General features: G+C 37.8%; 2 protein-coding genes across 5 annotated transcripts in view; one reads left to right on the forward strand and one right to left on the reverse strand.

Moving 5' to 3' along the window:
- KLRG1 (killer cell lectin like receptor G1) overlaps positions 1-3507 on the forward strand; it is a 29037-nt gene extending 25530 nt beyond the window's left edge. For both annotated transcript variants that reach the window (XM_081059931.1, XM_081059930.1), the window contains 2 exons: positions 1726-1826; positions 2272-3507. In XM_081059931.1, the coding sequence (XP_080916057.1) occupies positions 1726-1826; positions 2272-2383 (213 nt within the window). In that variant the 3' untranslated portion in view covers positions 2384-3507. The remainder of the gene's footprint in view (positions 1-1725; positions 1827-2271) is intronic.
- A 4577-nt stretch (positions 3508-8084) lies between these two features.
- A2M (alpha-2-macroglobulin) overlaps positions 8085-18247 on the reverse strand; it is a 35874-nt gene continuing 25711 nt past the window's right edge. Inside the window, exons 24-36 of one of the 3 annotated variants that reach the window (XM_081060783.1) lie at positions 17854-18030; positions 17446-17533; positions 16489-16645; positions 16127-16201; positions 15492-15672; positions 13647-13870; positions 12094-12312; positions 11818-11945; positions 10835-10925; positions 10067-10135; positions 9097-9199; positions 8566-8607; positions 8085-8271 (exon numbers count right to left, since the gene is read on the reverse strand). In XM_081060783.1, coding sequence (XP_080916909.1) covers positions 8255-8271; positions 8566-8607; positions 9097-9199; positions 10067-10135; positions 10835-10925; positions 11818-11945; positions 12094-12312; positions 13647-13870; positions 15492-15672; positions 16127-16201; positions 16489-16645; positions 17446-17533; positions 17854-18030 — 1571 coding nt within the window. In that variant the 3' untranslated portion in view covers positions 8085-8254. Of the gene's footprint in view, positions 8272-8565; positions 8608-9096; positions 9200-10066; positions 10154-10834; positions 10926-11817; positions 11946-12093; positions 12313-13646; positions 13871-15491; positions 15673-16126; positions 16202-16488; positions 16646-17445; positions 17534-17853; positions 18031-18247 lie in introns of all 3 variants that reach the window. The other 2 variants (XM_081060782.1, XR_013994071.1) reach the window with 2 other exon arrangements.

Raw genomic sequence — 18247 nt, forward strand, 5'->3', positions numbered from 1 at the left:
GAGAAAACCAAACCAACCAAGAAACCAAACAAAAACACTAAATAACAAGCTTTCTGGGAACAAAATAAGAGGAATAGAGAACAATTTAAATGCTTTCTTATTAGTTTTCCATTTTCTTTCACAAGGGATTTGCAATGACTTTAGGGAATTAGAATAAGAAGTGAAGAGCATATGCTGGACAATTATCTCATTAATTATGCATAATGTCAGCTGGACACACAGAGACATTAGTTAGCTGCCCATGAATGCCACTGTACATATTTACTCCTGCCCACCACATATAACCAGGAGGCTTTGGTATCTGTTAAAACACATATGAATGAATACCTTTGCATATTCACTCATACTTTAAAACACACACAAACATTGAGCTTCTTATTTTATAGGTAAGGGTTTTCCATCAATTTTTTGGTCTTCAGCTTTATAGTTTTATCCTTTTCTTGCTCATGAACAAACACAATACTTGTTATATTAACATCACACTGAAAATTCATCATCACAATGATACTGTAACAAAAGCAAGTTTCAAATCCAAGGTGATAGTTCATTTGTTGCAAAATATTCATTACACTAATACCAAATCCTATCACAAAATTAATCTTTGGGGATTTATCCTTCATTTTATTTCATTTATAGAGGTAATTCCCTTAGGAATTAAATTCCTGCATTTAAATGTCAGACTCTGCAGAGAAAATAATCTTTTACCTCTGTTCTAGTGGGTAGCATGGGATATATAAAGGGTATAGCCAACTTTATTTTAAGCTTGTTTCCTTAAGATCTGCTTTTTTCCCCCTTGTCATATGCAAAATTGACAAGGACTTGGAAAATGGGAGTTTAGTGGGAGAAAAGAAAGAAGTATATTGCTTTAGTCTTAATAATTTATGTATTAACTGATAATGAGAAAGATGACTGCTTCTATAGCAGTATTTAGCTTTTTTCTTTCAGTTATTTGAATACTTATCAGGTGCCATCCAATCAAGAAAGAAACTGCAATGGAAGGTAGAGATGTAATATTTATCTTATCTGTCACATTATAAGAATGCAATTATAGACATAAAGTCAACTCTAGGAAGTGTTCCACTCTGCAACCAACAAATCTGTACAACTAGAGTTTTAAAAAGAGAATAGTTATTTGGAATATGTGGTTGTTTTAGTTAGCTTAGACTGCTATAACAAAATACTATAGACTGGGTGGCTTAAACCACAGACATTTATGTCTCAGTTCTGGAGGCTGGGAAGTCCAAGATCAAGGTGCTGACTGATTTAATTCCTGATGAGAACCTTCTTCCTGGCTTGCAGAAAGCCACCTTCTCATTGTGTCCTCACATGGTGGAGAGCGATTGAGCTCTGGCCATTTCTTCTTATAAGGACACAAATCCTTGGCTGGCCGGGTGGCCCTGGTGGTTGGAGCGCCATGCTCCTAATGCCGAGGTCTTGGGTTCGATTCCCACATGGGCCCGGACACTAATCCTATCATTAGTGAGGACCCCACTCTCATGACCTCAACTAGACCTTCTTGTCTCTCAAAGGCCCAACCTCTAAATACCATCACATTCATTGAGGTTGGAGCTTCAACATTTAAATTTTGAGGGGATACAAACATTCTGTCCACAATAATGATGATGAGAGAGGGTATAAGGAATAACTGTTTGACCATGACACTGGGTCTTTTTGGTTTTCTGCATCTTTCTTACCTTTTTTCATCATCCTCAATCTCTCCTTTAGAACCTACTCAAAGGTTTCCTCAATAAAAACTTTTATTGGATTGGTCTGAGGAACAATTCTGGCTGGAGGTGGGAAGATGGATCAGCCTTAAACTTCTCTAGGTAAGGGGCCCAACGGGGGGGGGGAGAGAGAGAGAGAGAGAGAGAGAGAGAGAGAGAGAGAGAGAGAGAGAGAGAAAGAGAAAGAAAAAGGAGGAGGAGGAGGAGGAGAAGGGAGGGGAGGGGAGAGGAGAGGAGAGGAGAGGAGTGAACGGGAGAGGAGAAGGGGAAGAAAAAGTATATGAATTACATCAAGGATAGCAGACGGAGAAGAGAGGAAAGGGTGAAGAAAGGAAATAGGGAACAAGGAACGAAATGAATAGTGGACAAGGACAAAAAAAGAACGACATTTGAAAGAGAGGCTAATGAGCAGTTTTTATTTTCTGCTATTTTTGGGAGCTGAGAAGTGGGGCCTAAACAGAAGTGGGGCCTTACTTTTTATTCTTTCATACCTTACAACTCCTTTACTCTGTATGTCACCTTGATTGGGTTTTCTGATTTCTTACAGGATTCTTTCAAACAGCTTGGTCCAGAAGTGTGGTGTCATCAGCAAAGATGGCCTGCAAGCCTCTAGCTGTGAAGTTCCTTTACAGTGTGTCTGTAAGAAGGTCCGACATTGATGGCTGGTCAGATTTGCCATAGGGCGCCCTGAAGAGAGGGAGCTGGTCTCTGGGTGTTGGGGTAACCATGAGTGTACACTTAGTGCCTGCCGATCTTGTAGGATATGGCATTAAATGTAAAATGAATGCAGCTTCTCCGCGACTGCTGGTTTTTTGCTGGGCTCTCTTTCAAAGTATTTAGATATGATCATAACAAATTAAAAACAAGATCTAGGCAAATTTGTGAAATAGGTCAATTTTGTTTCAGTGTTTCTCACTCTAGTGACTATATAAAGTGACTAGTGACTAATAAAAGGCTGCCTCCTTTATTCCCACCTACACCATCTCTATCATTTACCTTTTCTACCTTATGTTCTGAGCTGAGGTGATGAAATCTATGCAAATACATACTATTGATAATGTACCAGAGGGCTTTTATGTGTGCTAATGGGTTGACATGTTACTTCTCCCTGATAACATATTTTTATCCTAATGGTGGCTCTTTGCAGATAAAGCTTTATTCTAAAGAATGATGCCAATGGTGAGAAAATAAGTTGTGGAGCACGCATGAGAGCAGAGGGGGGCTTTCTGGTTCTCAGTTCTTCATACTTGCTTAAAGACCTGGCCTTGACTGAATTTAGCTTTTCTGAGTATGCATAGGTGTGGTTGAATAAACCAATGTGGGACTGTATCTTCTCCATGTTGTGAATGCGTAATTTCCTTGCTAATTTACCAGAGTGGTCAATCTGATAAGGCATTTTTTTTATAGAGGATAATTTCCAGAAGCAGTTTATGTGGTTGATCTCCAAATTATTTTAGGCACTGATGCCTCAACAATGAGAAAAAACTTTATTATTTCTTTTTAGTAGTGTTTGGACATAGATAAGGAGAGAAGGTGCTGTTCAAGGATATAGGAGGGAGTAAGGAAGGAAACCATATTCTGTACTGCTGCTGATGCTGGATTGGAATCTGTTTACTTGTCTTCCCTCTTTCATAGTTTTTTTTTTTTTTTAGGACACAGATTGTATCTTATCACCATTGTACCTAAACACCTGAAATAGTGCTTGTATTAGTGGCTATGGAAGAAACGCAGGGATGAATAAAAAATAAGAATTTAAAAATGCTTATTCTAGTTGTTTCTGTTAGTCCACAAGTTAGAGGGATTAAGGGCAAGAAACACATAGTATATCATAGTCCTTCCTGTCCCCACCCATATGAACATTCAACAACTGACTCTAAAAAGGCAAAGGGCCTGTTTAATCCAGATATGTTTGTGGGGACAGAGCCAGGAGTGCACTTTCCAGAATCTCGCCCTCCCGTGGAAAGGTGCTGGCTCAGGTAGTAAATGACCACCAACTGTGATTGCATGGCCATCAGCTGTGGCTAGTTGGCCATCAGCTGTAACCAGTGAGCCACTAATATAACTGCCGTGACTATGCTAACAGGAAATGGGGGCTAGCAAGAAGAGGGTGGCTGGCAAGTGCTGATGGCAGTTAGGATGGCAGGTTGCAGACAGTGTGGCTCCTGCTTCCTGTGTTTGCTTTTGTGTCCCAACCAGCCGCCATCGAGAATATGTAAGCACCTTGACTGTGAGTCGCTGTTGTTCCAGCACCATACCCTGCTGGCTGCGCCATTTGTTGTGCAGGAGGCCTGCGAGGAGCGATGCCAGGTACGGGAGGCGCGGTCTGCATGGGAGACTCAAGCCTCCAGCTGGCACTCCACTCTCTTGGCCATGGACGGCGTTGCCTTCATTTTGGTGATCTGCTGCGGCCTTAAGCTCCGAGGGTTGTGGACATCTTCCACGAAGGACTCCACCCACTCAGACACCTGGCACGGTGAGTAAGATTCCGACCAGGTAGGAATGGAGTCTGACTCTGGGCAGGAGGACGTGTGGCCCCCACCCAGTGTGTGGTGTCCAGTGGCCACTGTTCTCAGGAGTTGGACCCCCAAGGAGGGGTGGGAGGACACGGATGGCTCTCCGGCCAGCGTGGAGAGGGCCCTGCAGGCTCTGACTGAGCAGTTGCGGGAGGAGGAGAAGGCTACAGCCAGCCGCGTGGGCTGGATGTTCCTCACGGCCTTGAGTCTCAACATGGAAAATGCGCTTAATGAAATGGCCCAGGTGCCAGACCAGGTGTCCCGGTTGGAAGCGCTGGAAGCTCTGGTCCGCCTGTTAGAAGAGGGGCCCCACAGTGGAGACTCTGAGGCAGAGTGGAGGAGAGTGAAGGAGAGTCAAGGAGAGTCGGTCAGTTGGCAGCAAAGCAGACAGCGGGTCGCAATTCGTGTAAACCCAGCCTCCAGTGAGACCATAGTCGTATGACTCCCCTACTTATGGCTCTGTGGGTGTTCCTTTTTGGCCTAGCTGTATCCTGCGTTCTTATGTGGGGAGTGGGAGCAGAGACCCCTCAGGCCGCCCCGCACGACAATGTTCATAGAAGGAAGTAGTAGAATCTAACTCCTATTTCCCTCTGATCTCTTACCTTTGGTTCTAGGGCCTTGGGGTATCTCTTGGTGATGGATGTGATGCTAACAACTTGACTAAGGGTGTAATGATAGTGACTCCACTTGGGCCATGGCTTGGATGCTACGCAATGCAATCTCATTTACTTAGTCAAAGGGAAATAAAGGAATCCTCCCTTGAGCAGGCAGGATGTATGCAGTTCTCCTCTGTGACTAGGCTCCGTCCTCTTGTAAGGATTTTCTCCATGTGTCATCAGAATTGGGACAAGTTCTTCACTGCTTTGTCTCCCTTAGGGGCATTACATTTGAAATAGCTTATTTCTTATTTATTTATTCCTTAGCCTTATTTATTAGAAGCTAGCATGAGTGATTAACTCAAATCTTTTACCTTGCCTCATGAAATAAAGTTTGGTAAAACTAGAAACTAAAAATTTCCCATCAGCACTTGAACTCTACAGTTGATCCCTTTGTGAACATTACACACTAAACTTATCTAGGACATACAGTGTTTTGAATAAGTCATTTATTAAAGATAATAAAAGAGGAATAACAAAAATGAGGGTGATGAAAATCCACAGAGGGAAAAATCCTTCTTAGAGGTCACAGCTACATGGTATCTGAGGGCTCAGTAGGAAAAGTGAAAATAACATGATTGTATAATCCTTGTAAGGTAGCAAAAACTTGGACTCTTGTCCATTCTGTTTTTGTTATTTTATTGTGCTTTAATAAGTAATTTCTTGGACTTCAGGTACAGTGATTAGAGTGAATCAAACTCCTCAGTTCATGGGGTGACCATCTTTATGAGTCTGTATATGCCTCTCCCGTGTTAAGTACCTTTCCCCTACTTCCTGTACCCCACTGCCATTGACCTTACCTCCACAAGAACATATTTTGATATATTCCTCGAGTTTCCTTGTATCCTTGTAAAATAAAAATACATAGTTTTCTCCTTTATTAGTTTCCTATTTAATTAAATGATATTTCACTGTTTTACTTTTTTCACTAGCATTATGTTGTTGAGATCTGTGCATGCTGTGCTACGTACATGTGTTCACCCTTTTAACTGCTGCATAGTCTCCATTTTAGGTATCCATTCTCTTAATGATGGATACTTCATTTGTCTTGGTTTCCCCACTATCACAAACAATGATGGGATGAATATTCTTTATATACCCCTATTCCCAAGTCTTCCCCTCTAAGGAAAGGATGGCCCTACCATCCACTAAGTTGTTCAGATTCCAAACTGAAGAGCTTTCTGATCTTTCTTTATTTTACTCACTACATGATCTCTACTACCAAAGCATATTCTAAATCTCACCACTTCTCTTCATCTTCACTTTTAACTCTAGTCCAAACCACTGTTGTTCCCTTAACTTACCGAGACAACTTCTTTTACTACACCACCCCCTTTATAAACAATTTTATCTGGGTGCAATTAACACACAATGAACTGAATATATTTAAAGAGTAAAATTTGATAAGTTTTGACATATGTTCATACCTGTGAATTTATCACCACAATCAATATAGCAAATCTATCAATTATCCTGAACCAATTCCTAGTGCCTTTTTATAATTTCTCCTCTCTCTGCTCCCTGCCACCCAACACTTCCCCACCACCAGGCAACCCCTGACCTATTTTCTGTCCACTGTAGATTAGATTACATCGTCTAGAGTTTTACAGAGTCCTTAAGTATATACTCTTTTTCTTTTTCTGGCTTCTTTCACTCAGCATAATTATTTTGAAATTCATCTATGTTGTTGTTGTGTGTGAATAGCTTACCTTTTATTGCTAATATTCCATTATATGTATGTGTTACAATTTGTTTATTCATTCAATCGTTGATAGACATTTAGGTCGTTTCCAGTTTGGGGCCATTGAAAAAATAAAGCTATTATGAATAGTTGGGTACAAATCTTTGTATGGACATAGGCTTTCTTTTCTCTTGAGTAAGTACTTAGGAGATACGGTTCATACAGTTAGGTACATGTTTAACTTTTTAAGGAACTGCCAAGCTCTTTTCCAAAGTGGTGCACTATTTTGTATTCCAACCAGCAGTGTGTGAGAGTTCCATTTCCTTCACATCCTCAACAACACTTGGTATAGTGAGTCTTCTTTTTTTTGCATAGTGAGTCTTTTTTCATTTTAGCCGTTCTAATTTACCTAGTGGTATCTCATTTGGTTTTAATTACCATTTCCTTAAAGATTAATGATGTTGAGCATCTTTTCATATGCTTATATGCCATCCATATATTTTCTTTGATGAAATAGCTGTTCAAATATTTTGCCCATTTATTTGTTTGCTTGTTATTGAGTTTTCAGAATTCTTGTATGTTCTGGATACAAGTTCTTATCAGATATACATTTTGCAAATACCTTTTCCCAGTCTGTGGCTTATCTTTTCATTATCTTAACAGTGTGTTTCAAAGAACATAAGATTTTAATTTTTATAAGACTAGTTTATCAGTTTTTGTATCATAGTTTGTACTTTTTGGATGTTGTCTAAGAAATCTTTGCCTAGCCCAAGGTCTCAAAGATTGCCTTTATGTCTTCTAGACATTTTATAGTTTTAGGTTTGCATTTAGGTCTCTGATCTATTTTGATCTAATTTTTATATATGGTGTGAAGTATGGTTTGAGGTCATTTGCTTTTCTTCCCATACATGCCTAATTGCTCCAGCACCATTTATTGAAATAGCTATCTTTTCTTCATTGAATTTCCTTGATACCTTTGTTGAAAATCAATGATCACTAACATGTAGGTCTATTTTTACATTTTCTCTTCTGTTCTGTTTATTTTTATGTCTACCTTTTCATTTCTATCTCACTATAATTTTATAGTAAGTCTTGAAATCAAGTAGTATAGTTCTCTAATTTTTTTTATTCCAAAATTATTGTTTTAGCTATTCTACCTCCTATAATTTTTTCTATAGATTTTAGATAAATATCCCATTCGTGTTGTTTTGTACATATATGATTATATCAGGGGGAATTGCTGTGTCAGTGGATACTTTCAATTTGGCCCCCTAATTTAAACTCTCTAGGAATGTATGAGTTAGAGTGCCTATTTCTCCATACCTCATCAAGCAAAGGTATGGAAACCACGAGCTCCTCACAATCATGATGACTTTCACTCTGGCACTATCCTGGAAGGGTAATGATGAGTTTTTACTTAGGTGAAGTTCTTTTAGCGTCTTCACATTGGAACAGCTGTAAGATCATTGCTAGTGATGATCTTCTCTCATAGAAAAACTTTGATTCTATTGGGAGTCATATTGAAATGTAATAAATGTTTATTGAATGAACAAGGATACAGTGATAAAGGTTGACTAGAAAAAATGGTTTATTCATTAAGGCTTTAGACATACAAAAACTCTTTTTTCCCCCCCCATGGAGATCTGAGTCTATGGAACAGGGACTCCAGCAGAGCAGTTTTCAAACATTTCCATGATCTGTGACAGTGGTAAGAAGAGAAAATTAAGATGGACTTGAGTTTTCTGAGCAGTGACTATTCCTTCCCCTAGATTTGGGTATCCTAGTGCCTAAGGAAACCCAATTAGTATAGTGGGAAACAAGATCCATTACTTATAATTATCAAATAAGCAATCCTATGAAAGTTTGACCATCAGTGGCACTCTTCTATAATAAGTTGCATTTTGAGCAATATGATTTCTATGAATAATATTTATCCATAATTTTATGGAGGAGATTTGAGGGACAAACCAAAGGGAGTGTGAATTGCTTACCTTTGCTACAAGGAGCATTGTACTCAGCAATCGCAAACTCATCTGAATGAAAACAAAAATCATTAGGTGAAGTAAGAGGGAAAGCAAACATCTATGGGATAGAGATCAGTGAAAGAATCTTTATTGTGGGAAGAACTACATTGTGTCAGAAACATCAGCATTGTTCATTTGATGAGTTGCTTGCTATCTCATATTGTTAACTTTTTGAGTACAGCATGTTTCCCTTTACCCTAAACTCCTGAGGGACAATTCAATGTTATACTAATTTAAATCTAATATTGTCATATTGTTGATTTATCTGAAGAAAAGGGAACTAAATATCCTACAGATGTTTTGCATTAGTTGATATATTTATTCTATAGGTAGTTTCTACTATGTAAGTACAGAAGGCAAAGAGAGGAGAATCAGACTTGATGGAGACAAATGAAGTGTTCAGAGCTGTTAGTGTAATGAATTGCCCCTACACAATTCTCAAATCTAAATTTCTGTGATCAGGAACTTAATTTCTATGTGAAATTTGCTCACACTCACCTGTCTCGTAATAGTCATAGACTTTCACTATGGCTGATTTCAGATCTCTTACTGGGATATCTTGTAGAACCATGAAGGACAAACTCAGTGTCTGACTTGTCATCTAGAAAGCAAAAGGGAGTTAAACAAACTTCCAGGGAGTTTTCTTCTCTTCTTTGAATGAGTTTAAGTGTTCATTGGTTTTTTGGGGAAAAAAACTTTTTGTCAACTAACAGGGTCCTTAAATTGTGCAGAAAGCTCCCAGAGTAGATGAAAACCTCCCCCAATTATTTCTTAAATAACTGAAACAATTCATATACTCCCATCAATGCTAGTATAGGCTCTATTCATAGAGGGTGAATGATGTATGGTTCAGTAGTTATGCTCATTTTTGAATATCCAGAGACTTGGTACAGTTTCATTTCTCTATCTTGTTGTGTTGATTCAAAAAACTATGAAAGGTTGATCACTTCAGTCTTGTTAAGTTTCATAAATTTGTAAACTATACTATTCATCAATCTATAAATGAATAAACTATGCTACCACTCACAACTATAAAACAAGCTTGGTTTATTGGTGGACTGATCTTATTATTTTATGGTCCAAGTCCTTGCTGAGATTGACAGTATTTTCCCCTTTTATATTGTTGATGTGTTGTTCATATAATAATTAACTAATCCGAATGGTTATTTCCTTATGTTAATCAATATCTTCAAAATTACTTGAGGACATAATAAACACATTTTGTGAAGAATTTCTTGCTTATGGGGTCCTAGAAATATTCATGTCCCAATATTATAATAAGCCATTTCCCCCCATAGTCCCAGATGAAATATAAAGGAGAGGAGAATATTTACTGGAATAATATTAGAATTTTCAAATATTTAGCATGGAGCTGATGTCTCCAAAATGCCTTCATTCACTTCCCAGATACTTCCCCTAGAGAGATTATTATCTATACTTTTTGCAACTGGAGTGGCAAGGCTCTCACCTTATCCAGGTAAATCAAAACATGGTTGTTGCTGACTTCTGTTCGGCTCACATCATTAGATCTTTCAAGCTGAAGAAAATTAAGGCACTACAAATGTTAATAAACAGAAGAAAGCCCTGGGAAAACCCAGAGAAAATAAGAGTACGTATTACCAAATTAAGCCTGAGAGTAAAATTTATTCCAATGTTTTTTTGTATGTGAAGACAATCATGTGGTAAAATTAAAAATGAAAGATAACTGGGATACACAGTTTAATATTATTATAACACACGGCCTATGTTTAAAGTTTATTTATCTGAGGAAAAGAGAACTAAACTTGGGAATTACCCATATTTCCAGGTTCAATTCGCAGTCTATTCCTTAAAGAAGTAGGTTTCTTTTTTTCATTTTGTTTTTCACTTCTTTTGCTTGCTCTAACTTATAGCAATCTAATTTTTGTCTGAATTTCTGTATTATAGTTTATGTCAATCTGTCATTTCCATTTTTTCCACTGAATCATATGTAGATGCTTTATTTTCTTAACGAGAGTCTAAGCTCCATGAAAGGGGGGACCTTATGCCATTTTCTTTTCTATTTATTTTCTAACCAGATGTTATGCAAATGGTGGGCATCAATACAATCATGCTAAATTACATTTATGAGTTTGGAGAAAGTATAAGTCTTTCATAGAGATTGCTTTAATAGGATTTTAATGTTTATATTGTTTTAGTCTGGAGATACATAAGACATTAAATAAAATAGGGACTCCTGAGTTTGTAATAAACCTACCATTTTCACTGTTGGTTTCAGGGGAATGAAGCCAGATACCATCTTCACATCAACAATCGCCATATTGGAGGCAGGGCGGCTGCCAGTGTAACTGAAGATCCCAGGAAGGAAGGAATTAGGGTTTTCTGTGTTATTAAATAATCTCTTTTTCTACGTCCACAGTAAGCACTCAACAGCCCTAAAAGGTACATGTGAGTCTTCTTGAATATTCTATCCAGTCAGAAAACTGGCTGTGCACTGGAATCTTTGGGAGCTGTTAAAGCCATAGAAAGCAGACCGACTCTAGACCTGATGAATCAGAATTTCACGTGTGTGGCCTCTAAGCATCTATAACAAACTCAAGAAAGCTCTACAAGTGATGAATAGCTGGGTTTGAGACCTCTAATCTATGCCAGTTATTTGTTACATATACTTGATTTTAACTTGTTTTTCCTGGGTAGTATCCCCAACCGGGTTTTAATATTCTTGGGTTCAGATAAGTCCTGCAGCTATTTGAATATTGCTGCATGTCTATGTATTTTCCTCAAAACTGATTAATTTAATTATCGCTAGTAGGAATTCTAACTAGAGAGTCACTACCTCCTCATATTCATACTTTTCAAGAATTTCTCCTCTCTGTTCTGGATAGAGCAAGAATAATATAGGATTTCATAACAATAGAATGAAGTTAGGATAAATCATCACATTAGAATGAAATCAGAAAACCAGGTCAGAAGCAAGGGGTAACGTTCTTGATTTTAGTTATTATTGAGGGAAACAAAAAATGTTTAAATAATGAAGTCTGACAATAATAGATTCTGGAGGCAGGGGCTGTACAGGTAATTCCCATCACTGAGAAATTCTGTATCAGCCTGAGAACATATCACTTTTTCAATAAATGTAGTGCAAACATTTGCTGTCACACTGCTTTGCTTAATGAGGAGTTCCAGTAAGAAGATTGGTTGTTATACTCAGAATTAGGTGATTCAGTCAAAAGGTCTTACCTGACATTCAATGAGATCTGGAAGCTGGTATGGGCTTTGGGTTCATCACAAGTTTGGGGCAGAGTCTGCACGTTCAAAGCAAATGGGAATGCTTCCTTTTCTGGGAGAACATTGTATTTCAAGGATGTCTGTGGAACATCAAAGACAAAAATCTGTTTCTCCCTCTTAGCTTCCTCAACTCTTTCTTTGAGTTGCTCCACCATTTCCTGAATTAGGACTTTTTGGTGAGAATAGTTACTGTGGACCCTCTGTCCTCATCTGCCCCAAGAGTCTCACCTGGAGGTAGACACATCCTTCTCCTGTCACTGTCATGCTGTATTCTCCAGGCACCTTTGGCAATGAAATTTGCTGGAGTAGCAGGCGATTGTTGTTGTCTACTTTGAAATTTGTGGAAAACGTCCCTGAAGATTGGATGGTCACCTGTGCAGCTTTCCCAGTGCTGGTGAAAGTGGCTGCTCCATATTTGGACAAAGCATGGAGAGCCACCACTGTGTCCTAGAAGAGACAAGTGAGAAAACTACCTAGGTCTCATAATGCTTTGAGGGTTCAAAGGCCCATGGTAGATGCCATGAAAGGGGCTTTGATTTCCTACTTCCCATTTCTCTCACTACTTAAATAGTGAAGTTCTAATTTCAATATTGGTTATAATCCTTAGATAGATGACAGAACCATAACATTCATCTATCTAGATGCCTTAGACTATATGCCTAAAAGTTTATTTCTCAGAAAATTGGTCCCTTTCTTTCTATAAATATATGTGGGATATGTAATGTAGAAAATATATGTGGATGGGACTCATTTATTGGCATTAGCTATTATCTTACTAAACAACTATGGTCATATCTGCCACCCCCCCAAACCAAAGTTCAGTCGGACTCTCACCCCAAATTAAATTCTACTGTGTTGCTGAGGTCAGTGCCCTGAAAGAACCCAATGTCCTTTGCAGCCATCATCAAGGTCATGTTTCAGTTTCTCCAAAGGAAATAGACAGTTATAATTATTTCCCTGATTTATTGACATTTTTATTTGGCTCTCCCTTTTTTACTGGAAATTTGAATTCCCCTACTCATGTTTATATTTTCAATTCTCCCAGCACTGGACCTGGATAACATCCTTTAAATAATATATTTCTAAGAAATGAATGTAACCATTCTAATAAAATTATTCACTTTTTTCCATTCATATAGAAAAATAAAAGATGTACAATGGAAAAATGCGGTGGCATTTTGTCACATTTTCTTTCTCTTTTAGGGAATATAGACTGACATCTAAAGTCTTTGAAGATGAAACTTCCTCCTGTGTATGTATTAACGAATTTCTTAGATATAAAATTATACAGTTAGGCTCAGAAGTTTGGATGAAAAAAGATAGTTCTTTATGCTCCTGATGAAAAAGTGTTTGTATATTTAGAAGTGGGTAGAGAAAGCATGAAATGTATCAACTTTAGAAGAAACCAGTTGGAGAGATTATGAATAGTGTTCCTAGGAACAGTTTAAAAAGGACTCTCAGAATTTCCAAAAGAACAGTAGATTTTTAAATTCATTCTGCTATGGCTATTGATAGTGGTGCCCCATTATTGCTTTAGGGAGGTAGAGTTGTTGAAAGAAGACACTGTGATAATAACAAAGGGATTGTTATTATCCCAAAATTCTAGGCATTTTTCTTTTAGCTCTTTTTGGCTTTCATTTTCCCTTATTTCTCACTATTCCTGAATAATAATATTTTCCTCATTTCAAGCTATTCTCATCTTTATTTTTTATTCTTGGATATGTTTATATCTTGTTCAAACCTTTTGAAAGTGAAGTAAAAGGTTCTGGCAAATCACAGACCTGGGTGGAAGAGAAGCCCCCTTGGGAATTCTGTTGCTTTGTGATCCACTTCACAATGTGCGATGCGGAGGTCAGCTCCTCTGAGGTTGGGGCAGGCTGGGCTGTCAGGTGAGCGAGGAGCACATAGGACGTCATCTCCACCTCAGCAGAGGGAGCCTGGGTTTGGTAAAAGTGTTCCACTGGTGCCTTGGGTTTCTGAGGCCGTGTCCAGTGGACAGAATTATCTGGGAGTGAGAAAAATAGATTTACAAGTGACTACATATTCACATTTAATTTAAGGTGAAAGTACCCAAGCCAGAGCTGCAGTAAGGCTTGCACTCTTATTACAATGTCTTGAACCTTATCTATATAGTTTTCCTTCTATGTATGAGGTTGGTGCAAAAGTAATCGCGTTTTTTGCAATTACTTTTAACCTTGTAAACCGCAATTACTTTTGAACCATCCTAATAAATCTGAATGTGGTTTGTTTCAGCCAGGCTAAGCCAGATAATGGTGCTGGAATCATAAGCCCATAGCCATCTAAATTTTCAAATGGTTGATCTCGTTAGGTTGATGGGAGTGCAAAAAAGAGCAAGTTCTCTCACTGGTTGTGATAATTTCCTGTTTGTGATGTTATTTGTCATGTATGTGTTCATTGCAGTATGGTTTGTTATAGCAACAAATAAGAAACAAGGAAGATCCATGAGGAGAGACTCTCTATATAAATTATGACCTTTCTATGTATTGTAATATATTATGCAGCAGTGAAATTAATGAACTAGAGTTTTAGGCCCCCATATAGGGGACTCTTATTAGCATAATGTTGAACTTAAAAAAAAACAAATACAAAAGGCAAACAAACAGATAAGAAACCAAGGTGCAGAAATACTCAAAAGTATGATGCTGCGTATCTAAAGATGAAAAACATTTAAAAATTTTGAATATTACTTAGGGATACATATGCAGTAAAATATAAAGAAATCCACAGAGATTGTAATGACAAATTCAGGATAATGATTATCTTTAAGGTAGGAGTGGTACACAGGGGATTTTTCCTGCATTGGTAATATTTTATTTCTTAAGCTCGGAGGGAGTTATAAAGATGTTTGCTAATTATTCTTTATGCCTTTTTGCATATCTGAAATATTTCCCAACACAATTTTAAGAATAAATAATTAATAGCACTGTCAAGGGAGAAAGGTAGAATATGTTTTATTGGATATCTTATCATCATTTGCATTTGATTTTCTATTTCTTTGGCTCCCCCCATATAGACCATTGTTTACGTAGAAGTAGTGAGTGAATATGAACAGATTTGTCAACATTATCAGTCTTGTGAAATGAGCATAAAATACCCAATTTTATTCATGGGGTTACTTACTTCAGTCCTTTGTTATGTTTAAGATGATATGATGCACCAGATAAGAGTTGGATATATATTAAGAACTGATATCTTAATCATAGTAGATCATATTAATATTTTTAAAGCACTTACTATGTGCCATATACCCTACTAAGTGCTTTACATGTATCAACGTATTTAACTCTGACAACAACATTATGAAGTAAATACTATTATTATCCCCATTTTAGTGATGAAGGAAATGAAACACAGACAAGTGACCTCTCAAGGTCACATATGTAATAATACATTTTGGAGCTGATCTCCAGAGGCCAAGCTTCTCACTATTACAAGTATACTGACTCTTATCTTTTGATGCGTGACTTCATTTAGAAATACTAGATTTTTATAATGATATAGATACAGGAAGAGAGGGGAAAGGGATCACAGGAGGTAGATGTAGGGAATATTTGCAATATAGTAGAGAATGTGGGATGGGAGAATGATTTCAGGTGTGCTCTCACCTTCCTTCACAGCTTCCTCATTAAGTGATTGGAGTACTTCGCTCCTTTTTTCCTGGTTACCTGCCAGGGCAAAAGCATAGGCCAACAGTGCCTTGGTGTAGACATGGCTTCCATGGGGTCCTTCCTTTGCTGACTTCCAGGCTGACTCCAGGCAGAATATGGCACTGCGGACAACAGGGTGCTGTGAAGGGAGAACAAGAAGGGAAGCGAGAGCTATGTGAACAGAGAGGCTGACATCCCCAGGTAAGCTGCAGCACAGGAGGTAAGGAAGGTTTTCAAATGGATTTGTCCATCTATCCTCATTCTTATGGATGAAGAGAATAGTATTTTTTATCTGTTATTCTTACATTCACAAGGCAGGCATATATGTGTATTTTTAGAATTTTGTGTGTGTGTGTGTGTGTGTGTGTGTGTGTGTGTGTGTGTTAGGGGAGAACTAGCCTAGGGGCATCACTGGGAAAGTGTAAATCTTAATGGATTGACTGAATTCTCTATTTATTGGGAAGCATTAGCATTACATAGAAGGAAAGCTGACACTTGGCTTTTAGTAGAATATTTCAAACAGCAGATCAGTAGATCAGTATTTTCATTATATCCAGAATTAAGTTTCAGCAGGGGAAGGATGTGGTACCTACTGTGATGGGAAGAGGAATCTCCAGAAGGGCTATGGTAATATAGGCAGACAGGGTCTCTTCATCTTCTACTCCACCCTGTAAATATGAGTGACAGAGAGAGATTTGAGTAATTTAACTTCTGAGAAGGCTCTTAATCAGCTCTTTGTTTCATGCTGTGTCATAGAATTTGACCTTACCCTTATTCATCCCCATGGGGAACAGTACCACAATCAACCTAAGTGCCGTCCTCTCTTTCTGGGTGCTATCCAGGTTTTATTTTCCTTTGATACCTTCCCTAAATAATTCCTATGTTATTACCCTTTCTCCTCATCCTTGTACATATCATAATGGACAAATTAAAATGAGTTCTGAGAACACTTCACCTTAATGGCATTGTTGAGCAGTGACCCAGAACTTCTGAAACAGCCATTGTCCTTCTGATTTTGGGAGAGCCAGGTGAGGGCTTGAGTAATGTGTGCTTCATCAATGAAGATGTAAGTTCGAGCCTGGGCAAAAGTCTTCAGTACAAAGGCAGTGAGCCTGAGGTGAGAGAAAGTGATGATGATATTTTTGTTGTCACAATGTTTCTACAACCACTTCACAGTAACAGGTTTCATAGGACATTGATAGACATCTAACAGAAATTCTTGTGTACTTAGAGCTCCCATCTCCTTTAGATGAACTGATTCTTCTGCTAGATCCATTACTTCCTTGCTGACTCACTTTCTCTTTGCTATAAAGAGTCTAAGAACTTCTAATGTTACTTTTCTTAATTTGAGTAAAACTTTAAATTTTTCTTCTCTTTAGAGATTTCCTTCTGTAGGTGGCAATCTTCTCATATATAGCTCTTACACGCAGTAACAATCTCTAATACTGATTTGCCCTAGGGATTTTAATACAATGTTTCATATCATATCACTTGGCCCTTCTCATTTTCCTCCGATTGGTGAATTTATTTTCAGTCAAGATGAGTGTGATCTAAAAAACATAATATAACCTGAAGTGATCATAGTTTATCTAGAAGTCATATGATACATTCATTGGCCATATCATTAAAAAGAACTCATGGTTATGGGAGTTATTTTAGAAAAAAAGTAGCTAGTTTAGAAAGAATACCTTGATGTAGTATTAACAGAATGAATTTTGGGGACAAGTGTAACATACATGTACGTGAATCTCAGCTTTTCTGCTTGTTACCTTGCTAATCTTGGTGGATTTATCTAGTATAACCAACTATAGGTTTAATAATACATATCTGATAAAGTTACTGTGAATGTAATTATGATAATAAATATCAATGAACTGGCACAAAGATAGAAGCTCAAAAAACTCTCTCTTACCAGGTATTGCCTGCACTCCTGCCGTATTTCTCCCCAAAGGTGCTATAGGAGCCATCATAGTGCCTGTAGGTTAGCTGTCTCTGGTAACCTAGAATAGATGGTTAATTAAACAAATGACCTATCGTATATATTGTGCCCGAGAAATACCGAAATGTTTTTGCCTCTCTTGTGACATTTTAAAAATTTTGCTGTCATATGTTAGAAGGTTCTGAGTCCTAAACATTTTATTGGAGGTTGGACACTGATTATAATGAAATTAACTGTCGTAGTTTGCTTATCATAGTAACTATTACAGTATGATCAGCTAATGTATAATAGTATTGATGAGTAACTCACACCTACTGGGAAATTGAATCTATTGGTAAAGTAATAACTATGAAGTTTTCACTAATTTATTTAATCACTCACCAGTGTTGAGGTAGCCAATGGCCTTGGACTTGACCTCTGGAGTCAATTGCTGTGTTTCTTTTAGATAATCCAGAACATAGATGTTAGGAGCAAAGAGGACCATGTTCTGTTCTCCACAGCCGTAGGGCATCTGGAGGAGATTTTGTGTGTTTCGCATTGCAGAGCCTAATATGTCTCCTAGGGAATGGAAGAGATGGAAAGTCATAAAGCTCATAGATTATAACCTATCAGAATCATTAAGAAGAAATAAATTATTAGGTGAGGTAGAGAAATGAGGACTTTTAGGAAAGGTAAGTCTTGCATGGACAGAAGTATGATTGGAAACAATAAACGTGCCTAAAAAAGGAGAGAAGAAAGGAGTTAAATTAAAGTTGTTATTTTGGAAAAAGTATTT

Source organism: Rhinolophus hipposideros (assembly GCF_964194185.1).
Source record: "Rhinolophus hipposideros genome assembly, chromosome: 9".
NCBI lineage: Eukaryota > Metazoa > Chordata > Mammalia > Chiroptera > Rhinolophidae > Rhinolophus > Rhinolophus hipposideros.